The following is a 15,033-nucleotide window of genomic DNA, read 5'->3' as shown; positions in this document are numbered from 1 at the left end:
GCACACACACACACACACACACACACACAGGTAATCTATGTCATCTTTAACTGTCCTAAATGAAAAATATCAGTCATCATATCAACAGTTGCTGCAGAAAGTTGACAGGAGTCCCTAATTAAATCACTACATTTATCTGCCCGCCTTCCAGACGGATCGGAAAGTCTTGTGATTGTTTTTCACCAAAACTGATTATCTTTTAATGTATGACGCGAGGAACTTGGGAGTGTAGTTAACTGTGTGAGAAAAGACCGATGGATAACAGCATGATGATGCAGTGAGTTAGTCCTTCTAAACTGGGCCGTCACCTCGCCTGATCACATGTTTTAAGAGAACAAAGCATCCCATTAAAAGCTCCCGCTAAAAAGAAAAAAAAAAAAATAGATAAATAGCCGTCATCTCCCCGAAGGATTTATTTTCCTCGGAGAATAAACCCTTCAAAACAGCCAGACAAACTATATTTGAGTTGTGCATGCACATGGTTTATCTGAAGAAAAAAAAGAAAAAACTGGGAGGCAGACATAGGACACGAAAAAGAGCTGAGGAAACAATCCGGGCAGATGAGGATTGTAGGCCAGGGATACGTGCCAGGGCTCACCAGACAAAGTAGGCCAGTGCATCTGCCCAGCAGACAAAAAAGAAAAAAAAAAAACACGCCGTCACTGTTTGGAGGAAGAGAGGCCTAAAAAAAAAAGAGCCTAAAAAGCTTTAAGAGGAACGACTGTGTGCATTTAAGTTTGCATGTATGCTTCAATATTCCTTTACATGTAAGCATGAAATAATGTAGAGCAGCAGTTTGTTTTAAAGCCTGCTGATCCTCCATAATCCTCCCTGCTGGTGCATCCTCATATGAGCAAGGACGCAGTGGCTGAACAGGCAAATAGCTCTCCTGCCACGCAACCAAAGCTCTGAAACGGACCCTTCCTGCAACAACGTGACTGATCCGAAGACAAGAGACTCCTGTACCATCCCCTCTTCACTGATCTGAAGCGCAGGGCTGATCTTAAACCTCTCAGATCTGTTGACAAATCAGTTTCGCACAATCAATCAAGTGGCTTCTGTTAAGTGTAAACTATAGACTTGCAACACATGATCAAAACGTCATCCTCGTCCGATTATGTTTAGCATCATTAAAAAGTCTCTTTTTAAATCTGCAGTCGTCACCACGCGATCTCAGAGCTTAATTGGAGCCCATTTTCCCCTGACTTTGACACGAAAGACAAGCAGCCAAAGGGTTTACGAGAAACTGCTAAACGCTGGGACTCCAGGCATTGTATTAGCCAACGGGCTCCATTGGAGTTAAGGGCTCATTTCTGTAAGTAGTCCAAAGCTGTGCGCTGACGTGCTGTACTGGAAGAGTAGAGACAGCAATGGATTTCTTACCCTTCCAAGAAATATGGCCGAGGCCTGTGTCTGACACAAAGGTGCAGGCCTGTACAGCACTGAGGATCAGGAAAGCCTACTGGACGACCATTTTCTGACCCAGCATTTAGACTCTATATCCTTTTGAAATAATGAGAGCGCCCAGCTGTCTTCACCGTGTTTGGACTACCTCGTGACTGAATAAACATGAATGTGTAACCCAAGGGATGACTTTAAATGTCAACCGGGACCTTTAAACACACAAGGTAAACTGTCTGCGACTCGTTCGCTTCATCTTTAGGACACTGTTGCTGTGGCAAAACGGCAGAAGAGAAATGTCTGCTTTATGTTTCATTCAAACGAGGAAATGCAATTACAACATTTTACTCTCCAGTCCCTCTTTCAGCACGGATGGAAAGTCACGGTTAGCCAATAATAGATATGCAAATCCTGCTCATTACTCAAACTGACAGAGCTATGAATCTTTAAACTAAATTTGTATTTTTCTAAATAAATGACATGATTGGCAGTAAAAAAAATTGAACACTGAAGAAACCATTCACATATATCCAATCACTTCACCCATGCTACATTTGACTTGATTTATTGTTTATACCTCATAGTTAAAACAACAGAACCTAAAAACTCCCGTTGGACTGGAAAGCCATCACGCCCGGTATAAACTGCAAGATTCTGGGCCGACAATCGTTTGACAATCTTGGAGATTTAGTTGGTGGCGGCCCATAAACGGTTTTCTTACGTTGTACTGTGAGAGAGAGTCAAAGACTGCCAGTGTTATGGTTCTGCGACCAGAGATAACCCGACAGTACTCGGAATTTAAGATGATCATCTCGTAGCGCATTTGCTGCCATGACCAGCAGCTCCTAATCAACCAATAGGATCCCAGCATGGCGTGACACGCACGCAGTGATGCTGGCGCCGTTGTGTGAAAACCAAATGAGACAAACAGAAGTCGTGGAATTCAAACAAGAGGCAGATTATGTTGAGCTGTGACTGCTGAAGGGTAGTCCCCATGATGTGAGCTCCAGCTCAGACCACAACAGCAGGAAACACAGGAGTAAATGCAACTCAGCGGTTCATGACATAATGCAATTACATGATTCAGTTTTCCTTCGATTGAAGACACTCACAATTTAATCAAAGACTCGACTACAGTCAGTTTATCAAAGGCCACTAAACTTTAGAATGCATGCCACTTTCAGCCATTTATAAAGCTCGTTTGGCTTTCTGATCTGAAAGCATCGTTCACACCGACGCTGCGACGCACAGCAATCCTTCAAAATGTACACGAGGAGGACCGAACAGACACGCCTCTGTTTGGCAGCTATCCTGCTAAACCAAGTAGGTCAAGTCACCAAGTGGAAGAAAGGCTGGCTCCTGTTAAGTTAACAAGCCAACTGACGAATAGCAGGCATCATTCATCAATCGAAACTGACGATAAGTATTTACGAAGGAAAGAAGTAAGATGACCAAAGTTCGAAAGCATTCCGCACTCAAATGGAAATGAAAACCTGGCCAACAGATAAGCAGAGAGGGTTTGATCAAAACCATTTCCATTAAGACCAAACCAAACATGTTGTCCAAACTTTTTCATTACAAGTTGTGGTCAAGCTTTTTTTATTTGGTCTATAAAACTAGATGAAATAGAGCAAAATGTCTGTCAAAATGTCCCCGGGCTCAGTGTCACATATCCATGCAACAAATAGCAAATTACGCTGTGAAATGTAATCACTTTGATATCATTATATGGGAGGGAAATCACCACGAATTCTGTGGATGGGTGTGTAGGAAATTTGGCATTTTTGTGGGGAATAAAAGGGACCAACAATAACAATAAAATGTTGATTATTAATCTTTGCAGCTCATGTTGTTTCAGAGGGGGGAGGGCAAAAATTACAGTTCATCTAACATCTGAACAAAAGATCTTTTTCAGAAATATGTCACAAAATTAAGCTATTACGTCATCTGGGATGCCGAGGGAAACAATAAAAGAGATCGTGATAATAATAATAATTTTAAAAAAGCAGCTAAATTAACCCTTTTTCCTTTCTAATGCCGAGCTGCCCGTTCGACCCGCAGTGACAGTTTGGCGCAGTGAAGTGTCGCACCGGTCCCAGTCAGACCGGGGATCAAACAGGTTTGGGAACATGGCATCAGGAACATCGGCCCAGGACAATGGGACAGAGGGATGCAGTCATGTGGTATAATACAGTCTGATGGGAGAAGCCACTTTGCCAGTGAGGGTTAGTTTAGGTAAGTGTGAATACAAAAATATGTGAATTCTCCATTGTGTGTGCACATCAGCCGGGAGAGCAGAAGGACAAACAACTCATCACTTATTCACCTCTGTACATGTGACATGGTTACACATTTACATCAGCCATACAGCAACCATATACGCACAGAGGCACCGAAACTAAAAAACGGACATAACAACCGCATTATTTCAGCTTTGAATAATACAGCAGTCATTCAGAGCCAAATTCTAATTTAGTTCATCTGAAACAACAAATAATTTAAATCCCACACCCTCTACCAATTGAATTGTTAAAGCCAGTAATTTCAGCATTTTGCTTTTCGTAGGCAGCTTGGGGAGAGTTGATTCGATGACACTGGAATGTCTTTATGTTAAAGCTGAGCAAGCCTTCAGTACACAATGTTCTTTTATCACTCCGTTTGTCATCGACAGGGGCCCCTTTCTGCGAACTGCCCTCTTGGAGGCAGCTCACAGGCCAAGGTACGCAGAGTTAGAAGACTATAAAGACAAAAAAAAGATAAACACGGTTCCACACACACACAATTCATGCATGAGATCTCGCTGGTAGCTGCAAAAACGTAAACAGTAAAGAGTAGAGTGGGGGAGGGGAAGCAGAGCGTTTCATAAATACAGTGGTGGCTTTTTACTAGAGGGGCAGAAAGAAAAAAAGGTTAATATAATCCAAAGGTTCATGTATATGTTGTATGAGGAAGAAAACGTGCAACTGGATGCAATAAAAGAGATTTATTATATAAAATGAACCTGGTAAACTATGTGTGCAGTTTCCTTGTTCATTGTTTAAACCCAAGAAAAAATAAGCATAAAATGAATGTGAAGGTGATGATTCTGCTTACCGATGTGTGCAAACACTACACGTTTTCTGACGCAGGTCCCCACCTTTAAAACCCCGCTGTCTCCACCCTCAGAACACTGTTCGCCATTACTGTAAACAGTATTTGCTTTCAAACCATTGACGGAGCCTCAGGCTTCTGGACTGCTTTCAGCTGTCGCCAGCACCACCCATGTTATGTTTCCACTTCAATGAAAATTAAACTCCAAGTCCAAAAAATTAACTGAATTCCAAAGAGATTTTTTTTTTTTTTTTTATAAAATCAACCGGAAGTTGATTTGCTAGAATTAAATATACAATATGATAAAATCACTTCAATCAAAACTGACGGTGACGCCTAAAGAAAAGCGTTTCCTGAATATTTCGGCAGCCAATCAGAGAGCACGCTGATGGTTTGTAACTAAAGTGGTTCTCAGGCCTGAGATCAGATCATATCTCATACTTCTATTTGATAATTGACTTGAGTGACCAATTCTCTGCTGACGAGGAAGCGACTAACTAACCTTTGTACCGCCGACCTACGTTTTAAAACTGAAACCCGACAATGCCAAGTAGAAGCAGGAAAGACGCATTGATTAAAAATGGCTGAGGATGATAAGGCCAGGGTCTGGTTTGTAATTTCAAGATTCACGACTCACAGAGAATTAGTCAAGGAAAGAAAAACAAACAAGCAAATTTGATAATTTTGGTAATAACCAATTAGAACGTGGAAGCACTCCGTTATGCAATGATTTTATATTAGAAAAATAAAACAACGACCTAATATTCACACAATCTAAAGTACAGTATTGATTTCATAATGAATTCATCAAGTCTAAACTTCCACTATCACTTGCATAAACACACATGAAACAGTTACAATAGATGTGTTTAGGTGTCGTGGCCTATAGGAAATGACTTCATCCCACAACATAAAAGGATTTCACCATGAAGAAACCTAAACCTGCACACCCACATCGAAAATAAATCCTTGAATCCAAAGGCTGTCCAAAAGGTTTCTTCGCCCTCGAATAAGAGATAGTAATCAAGAGGCGCATTCATCCGTTTGGACAACAGCAGAAAAACAGCAACGAAGGGGTGACCTAATACAGGCAGAGTTGAGTGGAGAGGAAACGCCGGCCCGTGTGTGGACACACCTGCTGTAAATCATGACAGCCAGATGGCATCAGAAGACCTTCACGTTACAAGGTGGCTGGATGCAATAAATAGCTGGGAGGTGATGAGTTTCAGGAAAAAGCTAAAGTGAGAAATCAAGTAGCCTTTCATGGTAGGTTTCACAACTTCAAAACAGGCGTCCTCCATAGCTGAAATATCACAGTTACACATAAAGCCTCGTCTCAGTGTCATTTACTCTGTACCCAGTCCAGGAGGTGTGAGAGTCCTGTGGTGGAAAATATAAGCACTGCTATAAGACAACAGCCCGTCTATAGGTGAGCGGAGGCCCGTATAGCTTCCCTCTTACTATAGATGATTTCTAGGAGGAAACGGGTTGTACGAGCAGAACAATATTGTGCTCTCCTACTTAACTGGTGTCGAAGCAAAAAACACACCACTTTTTAAGAAGCATGATCTCAACTGTGGCTGAAAAATGACACATAACCCTAATCAACGAATTATAGTAAACTCTGGTTAGCCAGCAGAGGTAAAAATCCAACAGCTCTGGCTGAACCGTTTCATTACATCTGCAAATACTCCGTATTTAAGGGTCTGCAGTCAATTGGAATACAACAGAAAATCTGGCTGCTGAGTTGTCTCTTGAGTGCTAATCATATTACATAATAACAATAATCTTCCAATGGCTGTGAAACTAATACGCCTATGAAACAGGGACGGACGAAACGATAAAGAATGAATGTTCCTTCTTTGTGCCTCAGAGGTGAGTTTGTACAATATACAATTAGCATAAAGTTACCACTTATTTGAGAAATATATAAACAAATGTATGACCTGACACAAGTGCAAGCAGTCAGCACTCAGCCAACATCCCAGCATTAAAATTAACATCTAAATAGGGGGAAAACTATGTGTTTGTGCTAGGAAGCCATCATTACTGACTATCAAGCCGTCTGGAAATGTGCACCCTCACGTAAATGGTCTCAAGAACACATGCACTCAGTTTCTCCAGCAATGCTGATGTCAACAGCCTGAGCTGGCAAACCGTGGATGCAGTGAGATCCCTTTTGCTGACAACATGAGTGAAGAGGAAGCATGACACACGCAGAACACGTTCTGCTGTGCCTCGCTTCAGTACTGGAGCACAGAGATCTACTGCCAAGCGGATACAGCAGCTTCGAGGTACGAAAGACAAAAATTCACCAGAGAAATAAAACGTCTGAACAAGAAAAATACCAACATTAGCCCAGGTCGTGTCAACCAGCACAAGACTGCTGCTGCAAAACAAGGTGAGTCATGATGACATCCCCCCACCCCACCTAAACCAAAAGTAGCTATTTACCACCAGCCTTGCCTTCCTAACACACAGCCTCTTTTCAATGCCTAAAAATCGCTGGTCCCTTTGAAACCCTCAGATTACTGCAAGGACTGCATTCCCCATTTCTCTGTTCCGACTGGGACGTGTGAGAGCTGGCACGGGGGAGTGAGAGGCCTTCAGCAGCACGCTAAAAAGGGTTTGCATTAGTAATGAAGCCTCTGCATGTAGAGGCATGGATATTAGTTTGCAAGAAAGTGAAAAAGTGCACCAATTACACAAGCAAACACCTGACCTGCAAGGCTTTGATTAAATTTGGCTAGTACCAGAAACTGAGGACAGTATCACTCGTGGGTTTAATCTATCATTTAGTATTTCCATGGACCTTCATCAAATCTAAATGCCTATTAATACCACTGATATGCCCAGCCCTCGCAGACAGTCAGAATCACTGTTTGACTAGCTTTCAGAAGGTATTGTTCTGTTAGCTTCTTTTTTCCCCAGCAATAAGGACAAATAGCTATGCTTATCTGCTGTCTTACTCATCTCTCCTAAAACCATTTATAGGAATACAATCATGTTAAAGAAAAAAAGACACAGGGGTTACAAAATAGGAGGTGCAGTAGTCTGCTTTAGCCTATGAGCGAAATTGTGTTTTTCATTTTAGTCTGACATCACACAATTAAATTCAGCTTCTAGTACTATGAGGAAAGTGAGAAAAAAAACAGTGTGTTTTAAGCTATAATGATCGCTGGCTTCAGGTATGAGGATATGATCAGTATGTCCTGTGGGCTTCAAAACTACCGTTGGCTCCGTACCGAAAGCAAAAATACTGGGTGACATTCCTGACATTATATTGAACAAACATTTAATAAACCAGTGAAGCTCAACTGTCAAGGTTTTCTCAACATATTTAAATGTTATTTACTACGATAAATAAGCAACTGTCTTGTTCTTTTAAAGCAAAGAATTGCGAGTAGAGACCAACCCTGTGTTCTGTCAAAGACAGTGACCATGAGCGTTGTCCACAACAAAACTGTCCAGGATGGTGGACAGAGACAGACTGACTGCATAGTTTGCTGTTCTTAAGTCACCAATCTCAACAAAGTTGGAACGTTAGCAGGAGCGTTAATCCAATTTCACAAACCCTGCATATTGTTACCTGCTGCGTGCTTCTGAGATTAAGCAAATTCATTTGTTTGTTGATCTACAAGACCTTTGCTTGCACGTGTTTTGGAAAAGAATTGAGGTTTTTAAGAGGGAAACTTATTTACGCAACATCTCTGTTACATTAGTTTGTATAATGGGAGGGTTGCTTTTGTGTGTGCTCCTTGGGTGTTCAAATTTAACAGAGAAATGCTTTCTTTCATATATTTTGTATGATTATATGGTAAACGCCATTCTGGGTTTTGGTGAGTTGATCAGACTAGACATCCCTTTGATTTTTATAGAATGATGCTGTGGATTTGGAAATTAAAAATGAATCCATAATAGATTAATGTTCACTTGAAGCCTTAAGTTACTGAGGGGAGGAAAAAGAAAACAGTTGCAGCATTGTAAATGTTGAGGGGGAAAAGAGACATTATTATTACATATATCATTATTATTAGGCAACATTATCGGTACTATCCACCAGGCAAGTAACATATGTCATCACTGACCAACTTAGATTAGCTAGCTGAGCTGCTACTCAACAGCTGGCTTCATCACCTACGTAACCAATAAAACCATTTAAACAGCAAACTCTATCTGTCACTTCTGTCAAGGACCGATAAAATATCTCAAAGTTCTTGTTCCGGCTTGCATGTACATGTAACGATGTAACAAGCATATAGAGTTAGCTATGTAGCATGGGCAATTCCTATCACTAAACAGCTTCATATTGGGGGATATACCACAAAAAAACGACATGTCGGATTATGGTAATCATGGAACACGGTTGACCTAATGTTATAACTGTTATTTGTCAGACATGTCGTTGAAAACGTGAATGGAGGTGTCAGGCCAAGCTTACCAGCACAGGAGAGCTACAATGAGGCACACCAACAAAACACGCAGCCTCTTCATTATCTTCCCGCGGGGACCAACATCCTCGCTCTTTGGTTTTTCCTGATCTGTCGCGGCTACACGATACACCGAAAGCTAGCTTTACGTGGGCTGAGTTCCTGCTTAATTAACAGTAAACAAATGACTGTCTTCTGAGGTTAAAAACTTGCACTTGGGGTGAGCTATTTCTCATTATAAGGACAGGGTGTCCGCCTCTTTTTCAGCCTCAGTGGGCACTGCTGTTGACGAGAAGCTCGGCTCCTGCTAAGTTCAACCTACGCTCAACGGATGACCAATTAAATCAGGCTAAAGTATTGGTCAACCAATCAGAGGAGAATTTACGACGCCGTGTTTGCGAAAAAACCCCGCCCCTTCCAAACTGAGGATGAGTTGGTGACTGTGGGGAAGGACGCGTCACACATTGTTTGATAAGCAAATAAGTGAAACGAGCAATATCTGAAAATATTGCACAATCATCTGATTATTCATTGTAGATGACGCTGTGGTACCACTGTATCCTTTGTAATGCGATTTAATAAGATGTGTGGTGATTGCCTGAGGAAGTTTTGAACATTGTGTACTTTTTAATAGCACACAAAAACTTAGTTTGCTCAAAAGAAATTGTTTGAATCAGACAAGATACTAACAAATCACTACTTCCTCGTCAATGTCAAATGCACAATAAAGTCGAAGAAAGTAGTTCACATCCTGTACCAGTCTATGCCGAATACCTTTTTTAAAAAAGTAATTGTGTTTCATATAACTTTCCGAGTAACTCGAAGAATTGTCAGTGTAAGATGATAGCGTTAGATCCACTTATATATATATATATATATATATATATATATAACGCTAGAAGCCAGCAGGGTAAAAAATGAAAATAAATAATTGCCTACTAAAATAACATTTAGACAACAGTCAATCGCGTCTCCCCACCATAAATTTAGTGTTGGTGCAACATAGAATTGCCCAGTCCTGTTCGGTATTGTTAACTGCGCTTTTATTAATAAAGGAACTTTAGTACCAAATCTGAAGTTTAAACGACTATGCTAAGCGCTAGTACCGTCCGACGAGCCACATGGTACAAAAGAACTACATATCCCAAGGTGCAACTCGACAGGGGCCTTCAAAATTTGCCAGTTATAATTATTTTTGTTTTGTTGTATCTAATTCACTTTGTGGATAGAGAACACCTACATAATACTTTAAATAAAAACACTGCCTAATGTGATGCTGATTTGAGAAACAGATTAGATATTTTATTTCAAGCAGGCTGGGTCCTGAACTGTCGGCAGACTTCACTACTACAGAGTAAGAACATTTTAACAGCAGTCAACTTTGGGGGAATGTCGCAAGTTTCTCTCAGCCTTCCCGTTGGCTTTTTCTAGCTACTGAAATACTACTGTGATTCCTTTGGATTACCTTGAGCACAAATCCCAGCATGGGCCCAGTCCGGGTGTTTTTGTGCTTACTGTTCGTGTTTGTTTCGCTTGTCTTGGAGGGGTTTGTGGCTGCCTTCTCCCAGGCTACGGACAGCGACTTCACATTCACCCTGCCTGCCGGGCGAAAGGAGTGCTTCTTCCAGACCATGAAGAAACATGCCTCGTTGGAGATTGAATATCAGGTTATAAGGACTGACGCAACTTGTATACTATTGTGTTAAGAGGTTACGTTAGCTTAGCAAACTAAAACATTTAACCTATGTAATCGGTTAACCGATCTGTACCCTATAAGGGAGCGCCAAAATTCATTGATTGCCATTACACATGTCCAACCTGTTAGTTAATCCACTTATTGTGGTTATTCGTTCAAACCACATACTTTCCACAGTGGTATTCTCTATCTTCAGTTTATTTAAAGCTGTAGAACCTGTAGGTTATTTGGATCACACCTACATTTTCAAATGACTGTTTTGGAAACCTGCATTGCTGGTCAGTTTACGAGTTAAAGCTCAAAATGGTTCTTTCTTTCGTTTGTATAGAAGCTAGGCGATGCCATATGTCAGTGGCTATGCAGAGCATTCCAAACATTTTCCAAATCTCGAGAGGTCTACCGTGAAGAACCAGGTGTGCAGGCATTTCGTGTCCACATCGTTTAGAGGCTCCAAGATGAACGTTTTTGCCAAGCTGCTAATGTGAAAAATGTGAAAATCTGCCAGCGAAAAGCATTTTTTGTTGGTCATGAAAGTGTAAAAAGCGTTCTTGGGTTATCTTCAGTTTCTAATAACACAAACTTATCTTGTGCATGAAATGCTTTATTTTAAAGCTTTTATAATATGAATAATTTAAAAAAAAGTTTTACACATGCCAACAAACGTTGACAGTCATGTCTCGCACACTGCTGCCAGCTCTGATTTACTTCCACCATCCACAGGTATTAGATGGTGCTGGTCTCGATGTAGATTTCCACATCTCCTCTCCTTCAGGCCGGTTGCTGTTCAACGACTTCCGCAAGTCGGACAGTGTCCACACGTAAGCGATTATTATCAGATGGGCATTAAAGGCTCGGTTGAGTGTTCAAGCTCTTATTGCTCGTTTTGTCCTGCAGCATAGAGGCCGAGGAGGACGGAGACTACATGTTCTGCTTTGACAACACATTCAGCGCCGTGTCCGAGAAGATCATCTTCTTTGAACTGATCCTTGACAACATGGAAACGGATGAAGACCCTGATGAGTGGAAAGAGTACGTCCACGGAACAGATATTCTGGACATGAAGCTGGAAGACATCATGGTAAGGGTGCAGTTAGTTTCTGAAGCTTCATAAGTAACGTATTACTGTCCGATAGTTTTGAGAGATTTGTATTTGTGAGAACTTTTTTAATCTTAATAATGTGGCTGATAACAGAAGGGTGTTTTTTTTTTAGATATATTCTCAGGTGATGTTTTAAACTTTGTCCCTGTGCTGTCTGCCAGTGAGAGATTTGTCAAAGTGCCCCTAATGCTCACAGGATGACACAAGTGACCCAGCAGGTTACCCAGAAAATAGCTTGCAATTCACCACATACCAGGCACAGCGCCACAGTGTGTCACAAGAATAGACAGTATTGTGAACTCTCACCTACAGTTGTTTCAGCTTGCGCCACAGCAGCCAGCGCCACCCTTTCTCTACGAGCCTCATTTTGTGTCAGAAGTCACGCAGGCACGACAGGGTACAGAGACAGGAAATGTGTTTTCCACATGTAGAGGAAGTTTGTTTTTTTCCATCATTCAGGAAGGAACACACCTGATTGAGCTGCTTTGTTTCCAAAAAGCTCGGACTCTTATTTTTGTTTTGCTGTACTTGTGTGGTAGATCGGGATCTGCATGCAGGTCACATATCAGCTCTCCTCTCAGATGCAGCTAATCTGAGCTTCTTGCCTCTCCTTCTCTAGGACACCATCAACAATGTGAAGTCTCGGCTGGGCAAAAGTGTACAGATCCAGACGCTGCTGCGAGCGTTTGAGGCCCGCGACCGAAACCTCCAGGAGAGCAACTTTGAAAGGGTGAACTTTTGGTCGATGGTCAATCTCGTTGTGATGATGGTTGTGTCAGCGACTCAGGTCTACCTGGTCCGCTCGCTGTTCGAAGATAAAAGAAAAATTCGAACATAACACCAGCTGAAGTCAAGGGAAAGACGAGGAGACTAACACGCTTAAATACAAATACCTTGTTTTTTAGTTCTTCCTTCATGATAGTTTCAAGGTAATCCCACACATAGATGTGCATGCACATATAATCAGACGCTGCCAGAGCAAGTTCACCACAATGGTTCCTCTGGTTTTAATTCCATTGGTGTTTTGGACAGTGTGAAAATCAAGTTTGGAACAAAAGCTGTATGACTGTCGTCTCTTTAAAGTTGTATAGTTTTACACCCCCCCCCCCCAAACTGCTGTAATTCTTTAAAGACAAAGTGACGTAAGAAGCATGTTTATGAAGCAATCCTTTTTCCAACTTGGCCTGGTACGTTTAGGCTAATGCTTAGTTTGCCAAAATGTCCTGTCTTTTGACAGCTTTTCTGAGTTTTAAGCTAAGCTAGTAGGGGGAAAAAATGATGACGCCTGGAGAATTTCTCTCTGCCAAACAATAATGGGAGGTGCAACCAGACTGGCAGCTTGTCTTTCTGAGATATTAGTCACTGTCCAAAGTGTATCTTTGTTTTGTTAACCGTCGGTCTTTGTGAGGCCTTTGTTGTTTGCAACAAACATATGTTGTTAGTTTTCCTCTCATGCGAATGTGTCAAAAAAAAGTGTCAGGATTGTGCGTAGGGCTGTGCCGCTAATGCTATTCTGACACCCACGGATCTGTGGGGTGGAAGAAAAGGAAACCCTGACTACTGCCACACTCTCCTCGCCCAGTTTGTGGATTTGTCTTCTGAGCTGCTGCCAGCTCCGTCACCCTTCACTGTGAACCCTCATGGCTGCTGGTAGGTGTCTGCTTACAGCCCACCTCCTATGCGAAGATGTTGATCCTGCCTGTCTCTCTGGTGACACTCGTCTATTTCTATCTTACTGACACCTGGAAGGTCATTGCCACTTTGACATTGCACTGCTCAGATAAATGTGCTCCAGGCATCCAATGCCTGTGCTACATCAGCATTCTTTCTGAAAGTATCTCTCCACTGAACTTCTCTTTTAGCCAACGTCACAAACTAACATCTTGATTTATTGCACTGCCTCAGATGCCGCCGAACAACAGACTTTTGGGTATTAACATTCTTACATTTTTACACTGAAACTGAGACTGAATTTTTCGAAATGGGTGACAGCTGTTGTGATACGTTTTATGAAGGAGCACCTATGACAATGTTTTAATTCACGTGTTGCTTGTTTTCTATTCACATGCTGCTCTGGCTGGTGGTTCTGTTTTATTTGGTTTTACTCAGCTCCACTGTTGAAACCCAGCTGCTCACGTTCATGGCTGGTCGGCTCCATGCTGCCATCCTTTGAATTCAACCTGCGCTGTAAGATGAAGATCATACAGTGAGATCATGCCTTCTTGATTTACAGAGCCTTATGTTACCAAAATGTTGTGGCCTAATTCTCTATTTTCCCCCATATGTAGTAGCGTGTGCATTTATCTTTTTTCTTTTGTAAAAGCCAGCAGCTCTTGGATGCGTGGTTGTAAGAAACAGCCGTTCACCTCAGAGCTTACTCCTTGTTCCTCTGTGCAGCTGCTGTTGTCTGAATATGATATGTGGAGATTCTGAAAGTTTTATATGGTTTTCTAATAAAATATTCTGTTTGGTTTTAAAGTCCTTTCAAAATTTCGCAAAAAATATGACCCGTGTAAAAGTATTTCTACGTTACTGATCATTAAAGTTTCTGAGACCACAGTTACGTTCTTTTTTTTCATATATATATATATATATATAACACAAATCCTACTATGATGGTGCAGTGGGGGAAGAAGGAACATGACTTGATATTTATTCAACTAATGTCCTGTAGTTGTAAATGTGTACAAATTAAACAGTCCTATCTTTTTCTGACTTATGTGTTCTTTTCTGTGTCTTCTGAACAAAAATCTGTAGACACATTGTATCAGGCAGCTGTGCACATGTCTGCGAAAGCAAAGGCTTCTTTTGAGGAAGTTGTTCTTACTCTTTTGTAGCAGCTGCGCTATCTGGATTCTTCTTCTGTGTGTGGCCGTGCAGCGGTTTGATGATCAGAGATTGTTTTAATGCAGGATCAGAGGACCTTCCTAAATGCAATGGCTCCCGCCTTCAAGGAGTGAAAGGAAGGGAAATAATAGTTCCATGTTTAATTATCCTTTAAAGTAGTCCATTTTGTTTTTATGTTACATACTGGCCTATCTGATACCATGTGGATGATCCGGTCCTTGTGGAAACATTGTTAAGGCACGAACCCATCTGTAAAGTCGAACATTAGGGATATGTAACAAACCCATTATAACAACGAAGCAAAAAGACGACCGCTGTATGTGTTGAAGACTGGAACCTTGTCAGAAATGTAGGACTATGTGATAATGTTATCACTCTAAATAGGTTTTCCTCAAAAGGTGGAATGGCGAGGCTCCTTTGTGTTGGCAGACAGTACCGTGGTGGTGGTTGATGTTTGTCGCTCCTTTGGC

At 41.5% G+C, this 15,033-nt stretch overlaps 2 protein-coding genes across 3 annotated transcripts in view; one reads left to right on the top strand and one right to left on the bottom strand.

The window, feature by feature from the left end:
- suco (SUN domain containing ossification factor) overlaps nucleotides 1–9,216 on the bottom strand; it is a 34,537-nt gene extending 25,321 nt beyond the window's left edge. For both annotated transcript variants that reach the window (XM_072389876.1, XM_072389877.1), the window contains exon 1: nucleotides 8,933–9,216. In XM_072389876.1, the coding sequence (XP_072245977.1) occupies nucleotides 8,933–8,985 (53 nt within the window). In that variant the 5' untranslated portion in view covers nucleotides 8,986–9,216. The remainder of the gene's footprint in view (nucleotides 1–8,932) is intronic.
- A 1,031-nt stretch (nucleotides 9,217–10,247) lies between these two features.
- On the top strand, nucleotides 10,248–14,431 carry tmed5 (transmembrane p24 trafficking protein 5). Its single transcript, XM_072389875.1, has 4 exons — nucleotides 10,248–10,588; nucleotides 11,338–11,435; nucleotides 11,512–11,695; nucleotides 12,336–14,431. Exons 1-4 carry the CDS (start codon nucleotides 10,406–10,408, stop codon nucleotides 12,552–12,554), a joined length of 684 nt encoding a protein of 227 aa, XP_072245976.1. The 5' UTR covers nucleotides 10,248–10,405; the 3' UTR covers nucleotides 12,555–14,431.
- The last annotated feature ends 602 nt before the right edge of the window (nucleotides 14,432–15,033 follow it).

This window comes from Leuresthes tenuis, unplaced genomic scaffold (genome assembly GCF_036924035.1).
Source record: "Leuresthes tenuis unplaced genomic scaffold, fLeuTen1.0.hap1 SCAF_7, whole genome shotgun sequence".
Lineage (NCBI taxonomy): Eukaryota > Metazoa > Chordata > Actinopteri > Atheriniformes > Atherinopsidae > Leuresthes > Leuresthes tenuis.
The sequence above is the reverse complement of the archived record's forward strand: the minus strand, read 5'-3'. Positions and strand labels throughout refer to the sequence as shown.

What these genes read in the sequence shown, in the direction of transcription:
- tmed5 (XM_072389875.1), top strand. Translation starts at nt 10,406, where the DNA reads ATGGGCCCAGTCCGGGTGTTTTTGTGCTTACTGTTCGTGTTTGTTTCG. An exon ending in CGTTGGAGATTGAATATCAG is followed by an intron (nt 10,589 to 11,337) that starts GTTATAAGGACT and finishes CACCATCCACAG; the next exon opens with GTATTAGATGGTGCTGGTCT. An exon ending in TGAAGCTGGAAGACATCATG is followed by an intron (nt 11,696 to 12,335) that starts GTAAGGGTGCAG and finishes CTCCTTCTCTAG; the next exon opens with GACACCATCAACAATGTGAA.